The sequence below is a fragment of the Sebastes fasciatus genome, chromosome 23 (genome assembly GCF_043250625.1).
Source record: "Sebastes fasciatus isolate fSebFas1 chromosome 23, fSebFas1.pri, whole genome shotgun sequence".
NCBI classification, from domain to species: Eukaryota; Metazoa; Chordata; class Actinopteri; order Perciformes; family Sebastidae; genus Sebastes; species Sebastes fasciatus.
Window position 1 is genome coordinate 8,491,494 of NC_133817.1, and position 13,971 is coordinate 8,505,464.

Below are 13,971 nucleotides of genomic sequence, written 5' to 3' on the forward strand. Positions count from 1 at the left end.
ATTGACAGCTCAGGAAAAACTTCCGGTGAAAGACAGTGAACGGTTGAAAAAATATGCAAATGAGCTGCTGATTATGCCGCAAAAATACTTCTAAGTAAGTAAAAGATGGAATAAATGGTTAAACTAGAAAGTGGTTGGACACATAAACGCTAGAATAATGAGCCAGTCCTATTTGTTATCAGTTACTTTCATGTAAAAAGTTGTTTGTACTCTGAGACAAAGCACAGAAACCATCTTCAACCAGCCAACTCTTGTCACAGATAGTAAAAGACTTTCCTGCAGGACTTTTGAGTTTGAGAGTCACGACATGAGTCGACACAATGAAGAGCAACAGCCGCTGGAGGCCGTTCTGGTAATAATATTCACATGAGGAGCATTACGTGTGGATGGAAGTGAGTCGGAGCGACACACACCTCTGCTCAGTCCGTCGGGCCCCCTCAGGATCCGGCACTCCTCGATCTGCCCGAACGCAGAGAACATGACCCGGATGTCGTTCTCGTTGCACTTCTTCGACACCATGCCGATGAACAACTTCCTGTCTTCCACCGCTGCAGAGCCAAGAAGAAGGAAAGAGAAACAGAGAGAATAGAGAGGATGACTTCACAGCACTTTTACAGCTTTAATATACAGAGCTGTTGCAGTATATTTATCTCTAAGTGGAGATCATGCGTTGGTCGTGCGTGTGTGCATCTGTCTGTCTGTCCACAGCTAATCTAGCATACTACTCGACTCAACAGCCTGATATTTTATCTGCTTATTTATGACTGTACGCTCTCGTGGTTACACTTTTTAATTGACTGTTTTATGGCGTCATTGACTGCTGACTTCTCACTCCCCTTAACCGGCCGGTAGGGGCAGCACGCCCAGGAGACCGCTGTTTGTGTCCCGTGTGAAAACAGAAGTCAACGTTGATTTATTTGTCACGTAACGTACGTACTTACCACTTTTGTAGTTATTTTAACCCAAACCACGATGTCTTCCTAAACCTAACCATGTTGTTTTGTTGCCTAAACCTAAGGAAGTTGTTTCCTGTGAAGACTGAAGTATATTTTGAAAAGACTGTTTGCATGTAACGAGCGAAAATTGTCGTAGGAAAACAAACGAAAAAAGAGGAATGACTTTTTCGTAAAATATCATACGAACCATTGTATGAGGATACGTTGCCCTACACGGACTATATGTGCAGATATATGTGATACGTCGTAAACAAACTTAAAAGTAATCTGAGAGAAATAAGTTTCCCTCGAAATGCAGCTTCTTTGTATGTGAACGTCATTTTTAGCGAGACCAGGCTGCACAATGACAATTAAATGAAGAAATAGGGAGAAAGAAAGCTTGGCAAGAACAAAGAGAGAAAGAAAAAGAAATATCATTCAACACAAAGACAAAGAATATTTAAAAAAAAGAAAATAAATGGACAGAACAAGAGACCGAACAAAACACCAAATCAAAAGAAACAGTCAAAGAAAAGAGAGGAAGAGAGAAGAAGAAGACAGTGGGAGAGAGATGAAGACAGACAGAGTTCATGTCTTTCATCATGCCATCTGCGAGGCTCTGATCAATGTCTCATTATCACTTCAACACCGACGGCTTGCTGAGACTCTTACAGCGTGTCCTCTCTCACCCTCTTCCTCTCTTCCTCTTCCTCCCCTATCCTCCTCCCTCATGGATTCCTCCTCTCTTTCTCCCTTCGCTGACACAATCCCTCCTTCTGCGCTGCAATCTCCAGGAATGTGTCCAGGTAGCGGTGAGAAACTTGTGTCTTGAGTGCACGTGAGAGTGACAGTGAACTGGGCTGAAATCCTCATCGCTCGCAGAAAGAAACACGCACGGCCGTGTGTGTTTATGCGCTCCCACCACATTCAATGTAATGCTAATCCAATTCATTTTTAATGAGGAAACTGTCAGCTCTTACCGCGAGGCGAAAGAGATAAGCGGTCTGTTGCACTCTGGGAAATCAATAGCGCACTTGTTTATTTTGCTGTTTGAATTGTTTGTGTGTTTAAAAAACAAACCGTCGGGATACGCTGCCAAGATAAGTGTTGTTTCAAAAAGCTTTAACTCCTTTGTACACAGCGTGTGTGAGTTGTGTGTGTGTGTGCACATCACTCCAGAGGAAGATTACCACAAGTCTAACAGCAATGTAATTAATTTACTCTGTGTCGATAGAAAAGAAAGAGAGGAGATATCGTTACAATTGACTGTTTCTGTTTTTTCGGACGAGGCGCGCAGGCAGGGAGGCAGGCGGGAGGGTGATAAGACTCATAAAGCCGGCTCTGGGATGATCTGGAGTCAGCTTTGCATTCTGGGATAAACTGGAGCAGAATTGGCTTCACGCTGAGCTTCAACACATTAGGAGAAATCACAAAAGTTTGGTGAAAAGAAAGAAACGCTTTAAGGTTTGCGTCCATTTGTAGGCGTTTCACATCTTTGTACGGTGGTTTTGCATCTATTTTTAATCGTCTTGTGACTCTTTGTAGTAATTTTGCATCTTTTTGTGGTGGTTTTGCATCTATTAATATTAATTTTGCATCTTGTTGTGGTGGTTTTGCTTCTATTTTTATTAATTTTGCGTCTCTTTATTAATTTTTGCATCTTTTATGGTGGTTTTGCATCTATTTTTAGTCATTTTGCATCTCTTTGGAGTAATTTTGCATCACTTTGCGGTGGTTTTGCATCTACTTTCAGTTGTTTTGTGTCTCTTTGCAGCAATTTTGCATGTTTTGCATCTATATTTAGTCATTTTGCATCTCTTTGTTGTAATGTTTGGTCTATGTGATTGTTTTGTGTCTCTGTAGTCATTTTTATGTCTCTTATGGATTGTTTTGCATCTATTTATAGTCTTTTTACATCTATTTGTGGTCGTTTTATGGTTGTTTTGCATCCTTTTGTAGTCGTTTTGCATCTTTTTGTGGTAGTTTTGCATGTATTTTAGTCAGATTTGCCAATAATGTCATCTCTTCTCCGTCTACCTTCCTCTTCTTTCACCTCCTCCTCCACTGACTAAACTAATAAACCTCTGAGCAGCCATTCGTCAGTGTTACAGCGACTCTTACACTGGGTTTATTAAAGGTCATTACCATTAAGTGGATGGATATGTTACGTATGGTCTGCTCCATATTTCACCATTCTGGCTTTGAGTGGTGGCTGCTTTATTAAGTTCCGCCATCGTTACCCCAACGGTTATGTCTTATAAAGTCGTATTTCGCCATATTTCAGCGGAGCGGATGATGGCTTTTATAAGGATTCCTCCCCTGTCGTTTTATTGTATTCCCCCGCAGTGGACAGTGATATAGCAGCTGGCTTATGATCCTACTTCATCGTCCGCGTGTCAGCCAGAAGGACTCCTCTGTGATGTAAAGTTATGGCAAAGCCGCTGCTTTTAATATGCACACACACCGGGTTCCTGTAGAAAAACACCTTTAAAAATTACCTGCAACTGGATTTGAATGGTCACTTCATCCAATCATGGCTGTATCCATTTTCATATTCTGCTCAATTACTCAGCTTTAAGGGTCACTTAACCCAAATTGCAAAAACACACATTTTCTCACTTAGCCATGCAAAAATAATTTCGGTTTTATTTTCCAAAATTTGCAGATATCTTCTCTGCTGCAGAGATTTATTGAGCGCTGCCACCCTGAATGATCCACAAACATGACTGACAACAATTTTAAATGGAAATATTTTTCAAACTGAGGTAAAACTGGAATTACCACCTCGCAGTTGTATGCCTTCGCCAAACAGTCAAGTTGCAGTTTACATCCATGTTTGTCCAAAATGTCATCACTTCATCATTTTATGCTATTAAACATGTGTGAAAGTGTCATAATTAGCATATGAACTCTTGAATTGTGGCCAAAAATGTGTTTTGTGAGGTCATGGTGACCTTTAACCACCAACTAATCAGTTCATCATTGAGTCCAAGTGGACGTTTGTGCCACATTTGAAGAAATTCCCTCAAGGCGTCGTGTAACTGTGCTGATGCATATCTCGGCCAGGACACTCTTGGAAAAGAGATTTTTAATATCAATGAGTTTTTACTCCTGTTTAAATAAAGGTTAAATAAAAAAATAAATAAATGAGGTATCACAAGAATGGGACGGACGTCAAGTCACAGTGACCTTTGACCACCAAAATCTAATCAGTTCATCCTTAAGTCCAAGTGGACGTTTGTGCCAAATTTGAAGAAATTCCCTCAAGGCGTTCCTGAGATATCACGCTCACATGAAGGGTACGGATGTATGAACGGACACCCCGAAAACAGGATGCCTCTGGACACGGCTGTCGCCAGTATGAAGGCATAAAAAACTGTTAGCTGTGAGTACGGCTGGGTATCAGTACTCAATACCGTTAAGATATCAGCCAAAATAACCCGGTACCAAGTACTATCGAATACAGATGCCCCCCTCTTAGTCGATTAGTCGATTGATCGTTCGTTTTGGTCTTAGTCGACTGAGACTTCTTTAGTCAATTAGTCGTTTTTTATGCTTTATTCATGCTGAATTTACTTATTTCTAAAAAACTTCTGAGCACATCTCTGGTAAACACCAGATTTAAAGTGGTGCTTTTGTGTGATTCTTTGTGGAGAAACTCAGTTTTACAGATCTGTCGATTAAATCAATTAATCGATTAGTCGACATAGGATGCAATCGATCCTATTTGTGCACAGATCTTGAAAAAAAAATGACTATTTGTCAGAACATGTGAGCAGAGTGGAGCACGAGCGAGCGGGGAGGGGAAGGATTTTAGATGGAGCACAGCACTTTAAAAAAAAAAAAAAGTTGGATCTCCTGCTCCAATTTCAGTCCGGTACCGAGTTTGAAGCGAGCGAGCCCAACCCAGGCTGCGTAGGATTGTTTCAGAGGTGTGATCCAAACATTTCCAATAACTCCAGAGTGTTAGAAAGTCAAGAGTTGTTGAAAAAAGATAAATGTAATCATTTCCAAAATTGTTTTTATCTAACAAAATACTCTGCTTCAATCCATATTTGTTGCCGTTTAGCCTTTCAAAAACAAGGTCTCCGGATTATAAGCAGGAATTTGACTCTGCTGTCGAACTTTCAAAGGTAGTTTATTACATTTTGGGTATCGCAAACAAAATCCAATTTACCTCCATAACATTTGAGTGGCTGCAAAAGGCTCAACAGCAAACATCCTAAAATATCATTCAATGAATGAATTACAGAGCGAGCCCGAGACGTCAAGTCGACCCTGAACGTTTAGGGTTAGTTTGTTTTTAGTATCATCAGCATGCAATCTGCTGGAAGAGATAAAAAAAACTGTGGTCACTAAAGATGGGTCGGCTATTAAGACATCATTGTCCAGAGTCTTTTCATAAACCCCCATGAACCCTGAACTAGAAACCTAAACTCTGCAGAAGCAAGAGAAACATTACATTATGTTTTTTTCACAATTTGGCCGAGTAAACGGGAGTAATGAAGCAGAACCTTAAAATAGAAACCAAATCAGATGTCCACAATGTTTGCTTTCCTCTCCCACTACACTGCAACTTTAATAACATTGTCTTTTAGTTTCCAAATGTAGCTTGACTAAATATCACTGAACATAATGAACCTGACAAATCACACTGTGTGAGTGTTATTGCTGCATCAAAATGACGCCAATTAAAAACAGATTGGAATAATAGAGCAACAAAACTCAGACCTTGTAAAAGTGTATTTAAAGACACAATGAAATTAAACAACATTTTCTGTATCCCTGCATTAACTGCTTTTTCTTTATTTATGAAATATAGATATGTAAAAATCTCCTCCTTCCACTTCCTGTGAAATATAAAAATATTTCTAATGACTCATCCTGCACTTGGGGGTGGATTATATAATATATATTATATTAAATATGAAACCTCACATCATATAAACCTACACTTGACTTGTTTAGCTTGTGGGTTGTAGTATATAGCCGTAAGGTCAAGGATCAAAATCAATGTTGTTGTTTATATTTCCAGAAGTTATTAATTTCTCCTTCTTGTGATTTAACAATGCCGCTGAGAGAGGTGAGCTCCTGTTGTTCTTCAGAGACTCCGTGATTTAAAAGGTCATTCCCTCTTCAAAGCAATCAAATAAAATCAAAATTACCTCCTGAATTTATGCTCTGATCACGCTTTTCGTTTCACTTTACAGACGAGAAAGATGCTCGAGTAACATTTGAGAAATGTTTGCTAAAAACAGTGAAACATTGAAACTATAACACAGTATTTGTGAGGAGTTTTTAAAGATTTACGTCCTCAGTAGGAACCGATGGGTTTGTGGCCGAAAGCCTCAGACAGGAAAGGAAAGTCATAAAGTATTTATAGACATGGACGGATTATAAGACAATGGGCCCCAGGACACAGACATGTAAGAGGCCCGCCACCCGGTCTACATAGATTCAAAGATACTATACTTTAAGTCATTTTGTGTCCCTTTGAAGACGTTTTGCATCGTTTTGTAGTTATTTAGCACCTCTTTTTGTATGTTTTGTGGTCATTTTGCATCTCCTTGGAATAATTTTGCATTATTTTGTGGTGGTTTTGCATCTTTTTTTTTGTTGTTTTGCATTTCTTTGTAGAAATTTGGGTCATTTGTTATAATTTTGTGCTTCGATTTTGTGACTTTGTGGTAATTTTGTGGTTGTTTTGCATCCATTTGTAGTAATTTTGCATTCTTTGTAATGGTTTTGCTTATATTTAGTCGTTTTGCATCTCTTTGCTGTAATTTTAAATCTTTTTTTGATGGTTTTGCATCTATTTTTAGTCATTTTGCATCTCTTTGTAGCAATTTTGTATCTTTTTGTGGTGGTTTTGCATCTATTTTTAGTCGCTTTCCGGTTCTTTGTATCCATTTTGCATCTTGTAATGGTTGTTTTGCATAGATTTTTATTCGTTTTGCTTCTCTTTGTAGTAATTTTGTGTCTCTTTGTAGACATTTTGGGTCGTTTGTAGTCGTCTTGTGTCTCTTTGTGGTGATTTTGTGTTTCTTTTTCCATTGATATTTCATGAGTCAGAGCCCCTGACCCCCTTTGGCCCCTGGGCCTGTGCCCAGTATGTTTATAGTTGGACTAACACATTGTTGGTGTCATCTTTTCATGGGGTTTGTTGACAGTAAGAGAAATGAATAACACTAAGCCTTATCCCAGACACCGCTGGTGCTTCCTCTGGTATTAACTGTCCAACAGCTTCCTCCTTCGAATGAGAGGGAACGGAGGAAGAGGCTCAGTATAGGATCTGCAATATGTAGTTTGGAAATGGGGTGATCTGAGGACGGGGTGTGTGAGATTTATGCATAAAAGCGATTGTGTGTGTGTGTGTGTGTGTGTGTGTGCAGCGAGAGGAGAGTGGATACAGCATGTTTGTATGAGCGAGCAGCCACAGGGGAAAGAGGCTGGTTCACCACAAGGCCAAAACAATTCAACTTTCACTGACCTCCTTCCGAAGCACCTTAATAATTCATCGCACATATAAGAATATATTTATATATATCAGCATCCCACCCCCCCCTCTCTCTTTTCCTCTGTTCCTCTCTGTGTCTCTCACTCAATCTTTTCCCGCCAGTCCCTCGTCCCGTCTGCCAGTCGAGCAGCGAGCAAACACATGGGGGAGATAGCTATTACCAAGCAAATTCAAAAAGGCTATTGATGCATGTGTGTGTGATATTGATGTGTCTGTCTGTGTGTGTGTGTGTGGCCACTCACCGTTAGATTTCTCACTGTCTGCAGGTTTCATCTGAATAGGGTGGTGCATCTGTAGAGACAGAAGAGAAGGACAAAATATATTAAACGCTGCACACATGAACACAATCTGACGTCGCCCGACCTTACACACAACATTTCCGCTGTCTCATATCCAGATTAAACCCAGATAAACATTCATTCATTCATACAGTATAGGTGTACGCTTCACAATTAGGCCAGATATACAATTTAACTGCACCAGTTTTTTCTGAGCTCAGCCCTTGAAACACTTCAGTCCAGAAGGTGTTGGCAACGGCACCCTAAAGCTGTTTGCCAATTTGTTAAAATCACCAGAAGAAGACGAAGAGCAAAAGCAAGAGCAGGGAGAGGAAGAATAAAAAACAAGACCAACTAGAGACCATCTTGCGGTTGCGATCACACCAGCCGCGACGCCAAATTGGACGCCAATGGCCCCTTTCGCACTTCCTACCCCTAGACTTCCGGCGCCCTTGCTTGGACCACGCCCTTCTTTTGAACTCAGACCTCCACGCCGCCGGCACCGCTGCCTTTGCCCGGCAACAGCGAGGTACAGAGCTCCAGAGAGCCGGGGAGGAGAGCGAGCGAGTGGGCGGATGTCCAAAAAACACCGACACATGTCCGACAGTATGATGACAATGCTCTTTGCGTGTCTAGTCTGATAGTCTGTAGATACTGCATGTAGACTATGTAGACTGTATAAAGCTGTCCATTTGTGATCGGATCACACAGGACGCATGTGATCTGTAGGTTTTTTTATCGTCTTTGAGATAGCAGGAAGACCTTTTAACCTGCTGAGTGCATTATTTTTCTTCTTCATAATGTGACCAAAGTGTACAGATGTCATCTACAACGGACTGAGATGTGCTCACAATGTGATCCAGACCGACTAAAGATGTGGTCTAGCCGATCCAGAGTTTATTCTGATTGCAACGTGTTCTGCATGCATTTACAAATTGCATTTTGTCCTCGTTCCGAGATAAGATACGGAGATACAGATTGCATGTTTACGCCAGGTGTGAATGGGGTCTAAATGCTGCATTTACACTCGTCTGTTTAGATACAGGATATCTCTGTGATGTTCCCAAGAAGCACTTTAATGGAGCTGAATGATGGATGTGTTTTTAAGGTGGCGGGTCTTCTTTTATGGAAAACAAGAAAACACTTCACAGATGAGAAGGCTTTGTCACCTCTCTCTCTCTCTCTCTCCCTCCCTCTCTCCCTCTCCTCCTCTGTCCCTTTCTGATTCCCTCCATCTCTTTCCTTTATGGGAGATTATGTGGCTGTTTGATCTGCCGAGAGACGAATGACAGTGATTCTCCAAATCTAGCCCAGTATCAATCACACTCAGAGTCAAATACCAGCAGAGAGTGTGAGTGTGTGTGTCCGTACGAGTGTGTGTGTGTGCCCTGTCTTACCCATAATGCCCCTGGGCTCAGTCACGCTGTGACAGAAGGCTTTGATCTTCCAATTCTATCACACACCTTTATCCCAACTCTCTCCCTCTTGCTCTCTTCCTTATCATCCTCACTACGCTCTTTTTCTTTCCTGTCTCCCAGACCTGTCCCAGACACACACACACACCCACACACTCACCCACACACTCACACCATGTCTGTCCGTTGATTAGTTCCCAAACCTGCCTGAAGGGGGCAGTCAATGGTGGAGGGAGAAGAAACAAAGAGAGACTGAATGTACTCCTGAAGCTGCAGACCATCATAGACTCCCTCCGAAATATAACCAAAAAAAGAACAAAGAGACAAACGACCCCGTCATTGCAGCTACGCAACGAGTCAATCATGAAACAAAACAGAGTCCCGATGGCTGACGTGTGATTTGTGATGCATTTTGGGCAGAAATGTCTGCACAAAGGTAAAGGAAACTAGAAAGACTGAATGAAGAACTACAGTAGGAAAGAAAACAACAAAGAAAGTAACTACCATTAGAGATAAATAAAACGGGAGAAGGGCTGCACGGTGGTGCAGTGGTTAGCACTGGCGCCTCACAGCTAGAGGGTTGCAGGTTCGAATCCGGCTTGGGACCCTTCTGTGTGGAGTTTGCATGTTCTCCCCGTGTTAGTGTGGGTTTTCTCCGGGTACTCCGGTTTCCTCCCACAGTCCAAAGACATGCAGGTTAGGTTAATTGTGGACTCTAAAATTGCCCGTAGGTGTGAATGTGAGCGTGAATGGTTGTCTGTCTCTATGTGTAAGCCCTGCGATGGACTGGCGACCTGTCCAGGGTGTACCCTGCCTTCGCCCAATGTCGGCTGGGATCGGCTCCAGCCCCCCCCCACGACCCCTAACGGGATAAGCGGTTGCAGATGGATGGATGGAAAACGGGAGAAGGAAGAGAAGTGTGCATCTGTTATAAATGTCTGTACGTAGTAAAAGAGAGAAAAGAAGATCTGTTCAAATAATACAGGAGACAGGTTGATCAACTTCATCTTCCTTTTTACAAAAGGAATCATAGCCGGTACTTCCTCAGATATCATTGAACGCCAAAGTGCACATATCTGTATCAAGAGTTCGGTATCCTTAGAAAATACCGAGCTCTTATATATATATATATATACACTGGATATGACCTCTCCTTTGGCATTTCTTATTCTTTTCATCATCATTAGGGGCTGATCACACTGAGACACGTCGCTAGAAACGCACCTCTAGAAACGCACCTCTAGAAAAGCACCGCTAGAGACGCACCGCTAGAAAAGCACCGCTAGAGACGCACAACTAGAAAGGCACTGCTAGAAAGGCACCGCTAGAGACGCACAACTAGAAAGGCACTGCTAGAAAGGCACCGCTAGAAACGAGTTGCAGCAAAACCATTGTAACCGGCGTGCACTTCTCTTTTGCGCCGCACATTATGTTTTTCTAGCGTTTTTTAGTTGCGCATAAAGGCTAAAATATTCTCAACTTTTCAGCACAAGTCGTGGAGTCGCACCGCTCGTCAGTGTCACACTTGACCAGGAAGCCAATCAAATTCAGCAAGAGGCGGGCTTTACTACTTTACCACTTCCTGTCGTTTTGATGCCGGTAGATGTGGTAGGGCTAACTAGCTGGTTAGCTGTTGGACTGTGAGAGGGAAAGGGGGGATTCATATCTTATGTTGTGATAGTTTCATGTAGGCTTATCAACCCCTTATGCAAATCAAATAAAGTAAAAGAAAGAAAGAAAAAGAAAGAGAAAGAAAAAAACTACAATAGAGTGAGAATTAAATAAGAGAGTAAAAAATGACATTTAAATGAAATTCAGTGATGGCTGAAAGCTTTAACTTGTACTTTGCTGTGTGCATCAGTCGCGGATGTCTGCGTGAGGGACAAGAAGGAAAGAAAATGAGGATATAAAGACAAAGAAGCAAGACAGACAGATAGACGTGGTGAGAGAAAAGGCTGTCTGAGGAAGACAAATGATCAGAAGGAGGAAACAAAGGAGAGAGAGACAGAAGGAGGGAAGATGGTCGTGGACACTGGACGGACAGGAATAGTGGCGAACGCTTCAGGCTGCACTCTCAGTGAAGTATCACTAACACAAGGACAGATGCAGGGACATGGATGCGGTGTGTGTTTGTGTGTGTGTGTGCGTGTGTGTGTGTGTGTGTGTGTGTGTGTTGAAGCCACATCAAAAGAAGGAAAGTCGTGTCACAGCAAACCTGGAAGTCACATCAAGTCACTTCTCGTTAATCCGTTTCAAAGTCTGTCCTATAAAGGCAAAAACAAAACAAAAACAAAAGCCACGACAGCATCCGCCGTGCTGCCGTCATTCAGAAACACAGCCAAAAGCTGCCACGTGCACGCACACACGCACACACACAGGTACAAAAACTCTGTCTGCTTTCCAGGCGTCTCCTCCTCCTCAGGTCTGTCTACCCAGAATGCCCGGCGGGTGGCGGCGCTGTCGACATGTTTGATCTCGGAGAGCTCCCGCCGAGACACCACAACGCAAGACTCTCCTCCGCTATCCCACAATTCCACAGTGCTGTTTCTTCTCGCCTGGCAGGCCCCACAGCCGCAGTCTGCCATTCATTATGCGCTCAGCGGGAGCCCGGCAAAACTACTCAGTCCTCGCCGCGCTCAGCCTCATAAAAAAAAGCACAGAGCACCAAAAACGTATACGTAAAGCCATGTGTGCAGCCGGCATGACGCTGCGCCGGCATTTAGCTTTACAAATGTATCTGTCTAGTCAGGAGGCTGCTTAATCTACTTCCTGTTTACCTTCCACATCCTTTCTTCTTCTCTTCTTCTCTGCTCTGCCAACAACTGACTTTGCTTTCATTGAAACAGTCCTCATGTGTCACTCTAAGCCACCGAATCATAATATTCAATCAGAACATGATTTACAAAATATGAGAGCTGAATATTTTACATCTTTACAACTACTTTACAACTGTACAGTTAATGACACACATCTTAAAGTGAATATCATTTTCATCACATTAGGATTCATAATATTTATCTTTAATCTAATTCAGTTAAATGTTTTTATTTATATAAATGTAATTATTTATTATTTTTTAAATTTATTTTTAAATACATTTCTTAATTATTATCTATATTTTATTGTTAAACTGTTTGTAATGGTTATGACCATGTGTCCGGACTTTTGAAATTTATCACATTTTGGTGACTTTACAATGTCTTTATGGTGAGATTTTACTTATTTATTTTTAAAATTTAATTAAGTTAAAATTTAAATTTATTTTTTAAATATATTTATTTTTATTTATTTAGATTTATATAGCCACTGCATAATAATAATTGTTTATCACAGGTGTATTTACATTTTTGTTTTTTACAATGTCTATATGGTGAGCTTTTTTAAAACTTATTTTATTTTCAAATTTAATTTAGTAGAAATTTTTAAACATATTTTTTTAATTTTTTTTTATTTTTTTTTATACAAAACATATTATTATATTTTTAATTGTTATTTTATTTTACTTATTTTCATTAATTTTGTAATGTATTTATTTGTTTATTATTATTATTATTATTATTTTTTAGATTTACCAATTTTCATTAAGTTTTTATGTATTTATTATTATTAATAATAATAATAATAATAATAATAATAATAATTATATTTTAGATTTATATAACTTCATTTATTGTGCTTTCTCTTTCTTTGTCATTCTGAAAACTCCTCGGTGTTGTGTACTTCTCCAGTACTGATTGTGTTGCCCTCTTTGCATTAAACATGCATCAACAGAATGTTGAAACTTAGATTGAATGTTATTTCCTGATGTTTGATTATTATGTTGTAGAAGTTTGTTGAGCTTTAAGGTACTCATTATCTGCTTGCAACGCGTCCTCAGTGCACTTCAAGTAAAGTGTCACCGTTTGTTTTTAATCATACTTGAATTATTACAAACTGCAGAGTTCACTTGTGATTGACTGAGTCACGCTGGGCGCCGCTGTAAAATACATGATAAATATACACCTCTGAAAATCGATTAACATTTAATTTACATATTAATGTGCAAACTCACACCGCTAACAATGAGCTGCTAAGCCACCATGTTGTCCCACTCTTTATTAAGAACTACATCGCTGGGAATAACAACTCCTTTTTGCTGCTCTACAATTACTGCGAAGCAATGTGTTACATTTATTAGGCTGCTATAAAATGCTTTAATTTATCTGGATTTATAGTCTGCTGAGCAGCAGCTACACGGGCACCAGAATCGGCGCCAGTGATTGTTTGCTTATTCGTGTTGAAATCAGATTTAACTTAATGACTTCATTCATCTTACGCTGGGAGAAATTCTCATTTTGTTCAAGTTCTTTAGAGGTTTGAAGTGGAGTTCTTCCTCCCGACTGAGAGCTTCATAATGTCTTCATCACTGCCAGGCTATGTCCTTCATTATTTCATTTGTTTACTCATTATTTCTCTCATATCAAATTAGCTTTAGCCATTGGAAAAGCACTACGTAGAGCTTTCACCAACTGCTAGTGCTATGTAAAGCTATTCAAACAATATATATAATGCAATAAAGACCTTAATTCCAAATTCATCTTCAGGGGTAAATAATCCAAAATAGTCAATTTGTTTTCATTTAGGAAAATCACCAACACATGACGGGGTTAGGGCTGCGACTAACGATTATTTTCTTGTTTAACTGATTAATTTTTTGGTCTATAAATTTCAGAAAATGTCTTGTTTCGTCCACAACTCAAAGATATTCAGTTTACTGTCATAGAGGAGTAAAGAAACCAGAAAATATTCACATTTAAGAAGCTGGAATCAGAGAAATTTGACTTTTT

General features: G+C 40.3%; 1 protein-coding gene across 50 annotated transcripts in view; it reads right to left on the bottom strand.

The window, feature by feature from the left end:
* Positions 1 to 13,971, bottom strand: part of celf2 (cugbp, Elav-like family member 2) — a 227,379-nt gene that overhangs the window by 49,066 nt on the left and 164,342 nt on the right. For 28 of the 50 annotated variants that reach the window (XM_074625692.1, XM_074625731.1, XM_074625708.1 and 25 more), the window contains 2 exons: positions 7,695 to 7,743; positions 381 to 548 (listed from right to left, as the gene is read on the bottom strand). In XM_074625692.1, coding sequence (XP_074481793.1) covers positions 381 to 548; positions 7,695 to 7,743 — 217 coding nt within the window. The remainder of the gene's footprint in view (positions 1 to 380; positions 549 to 7,694; positions 7,744 to 13,971) is intronic. The other 22 variants (XM_074625738.1, XM_074625701.1, XM_074625735.1 and 19 more) reach the window with 1 other exon arrangement.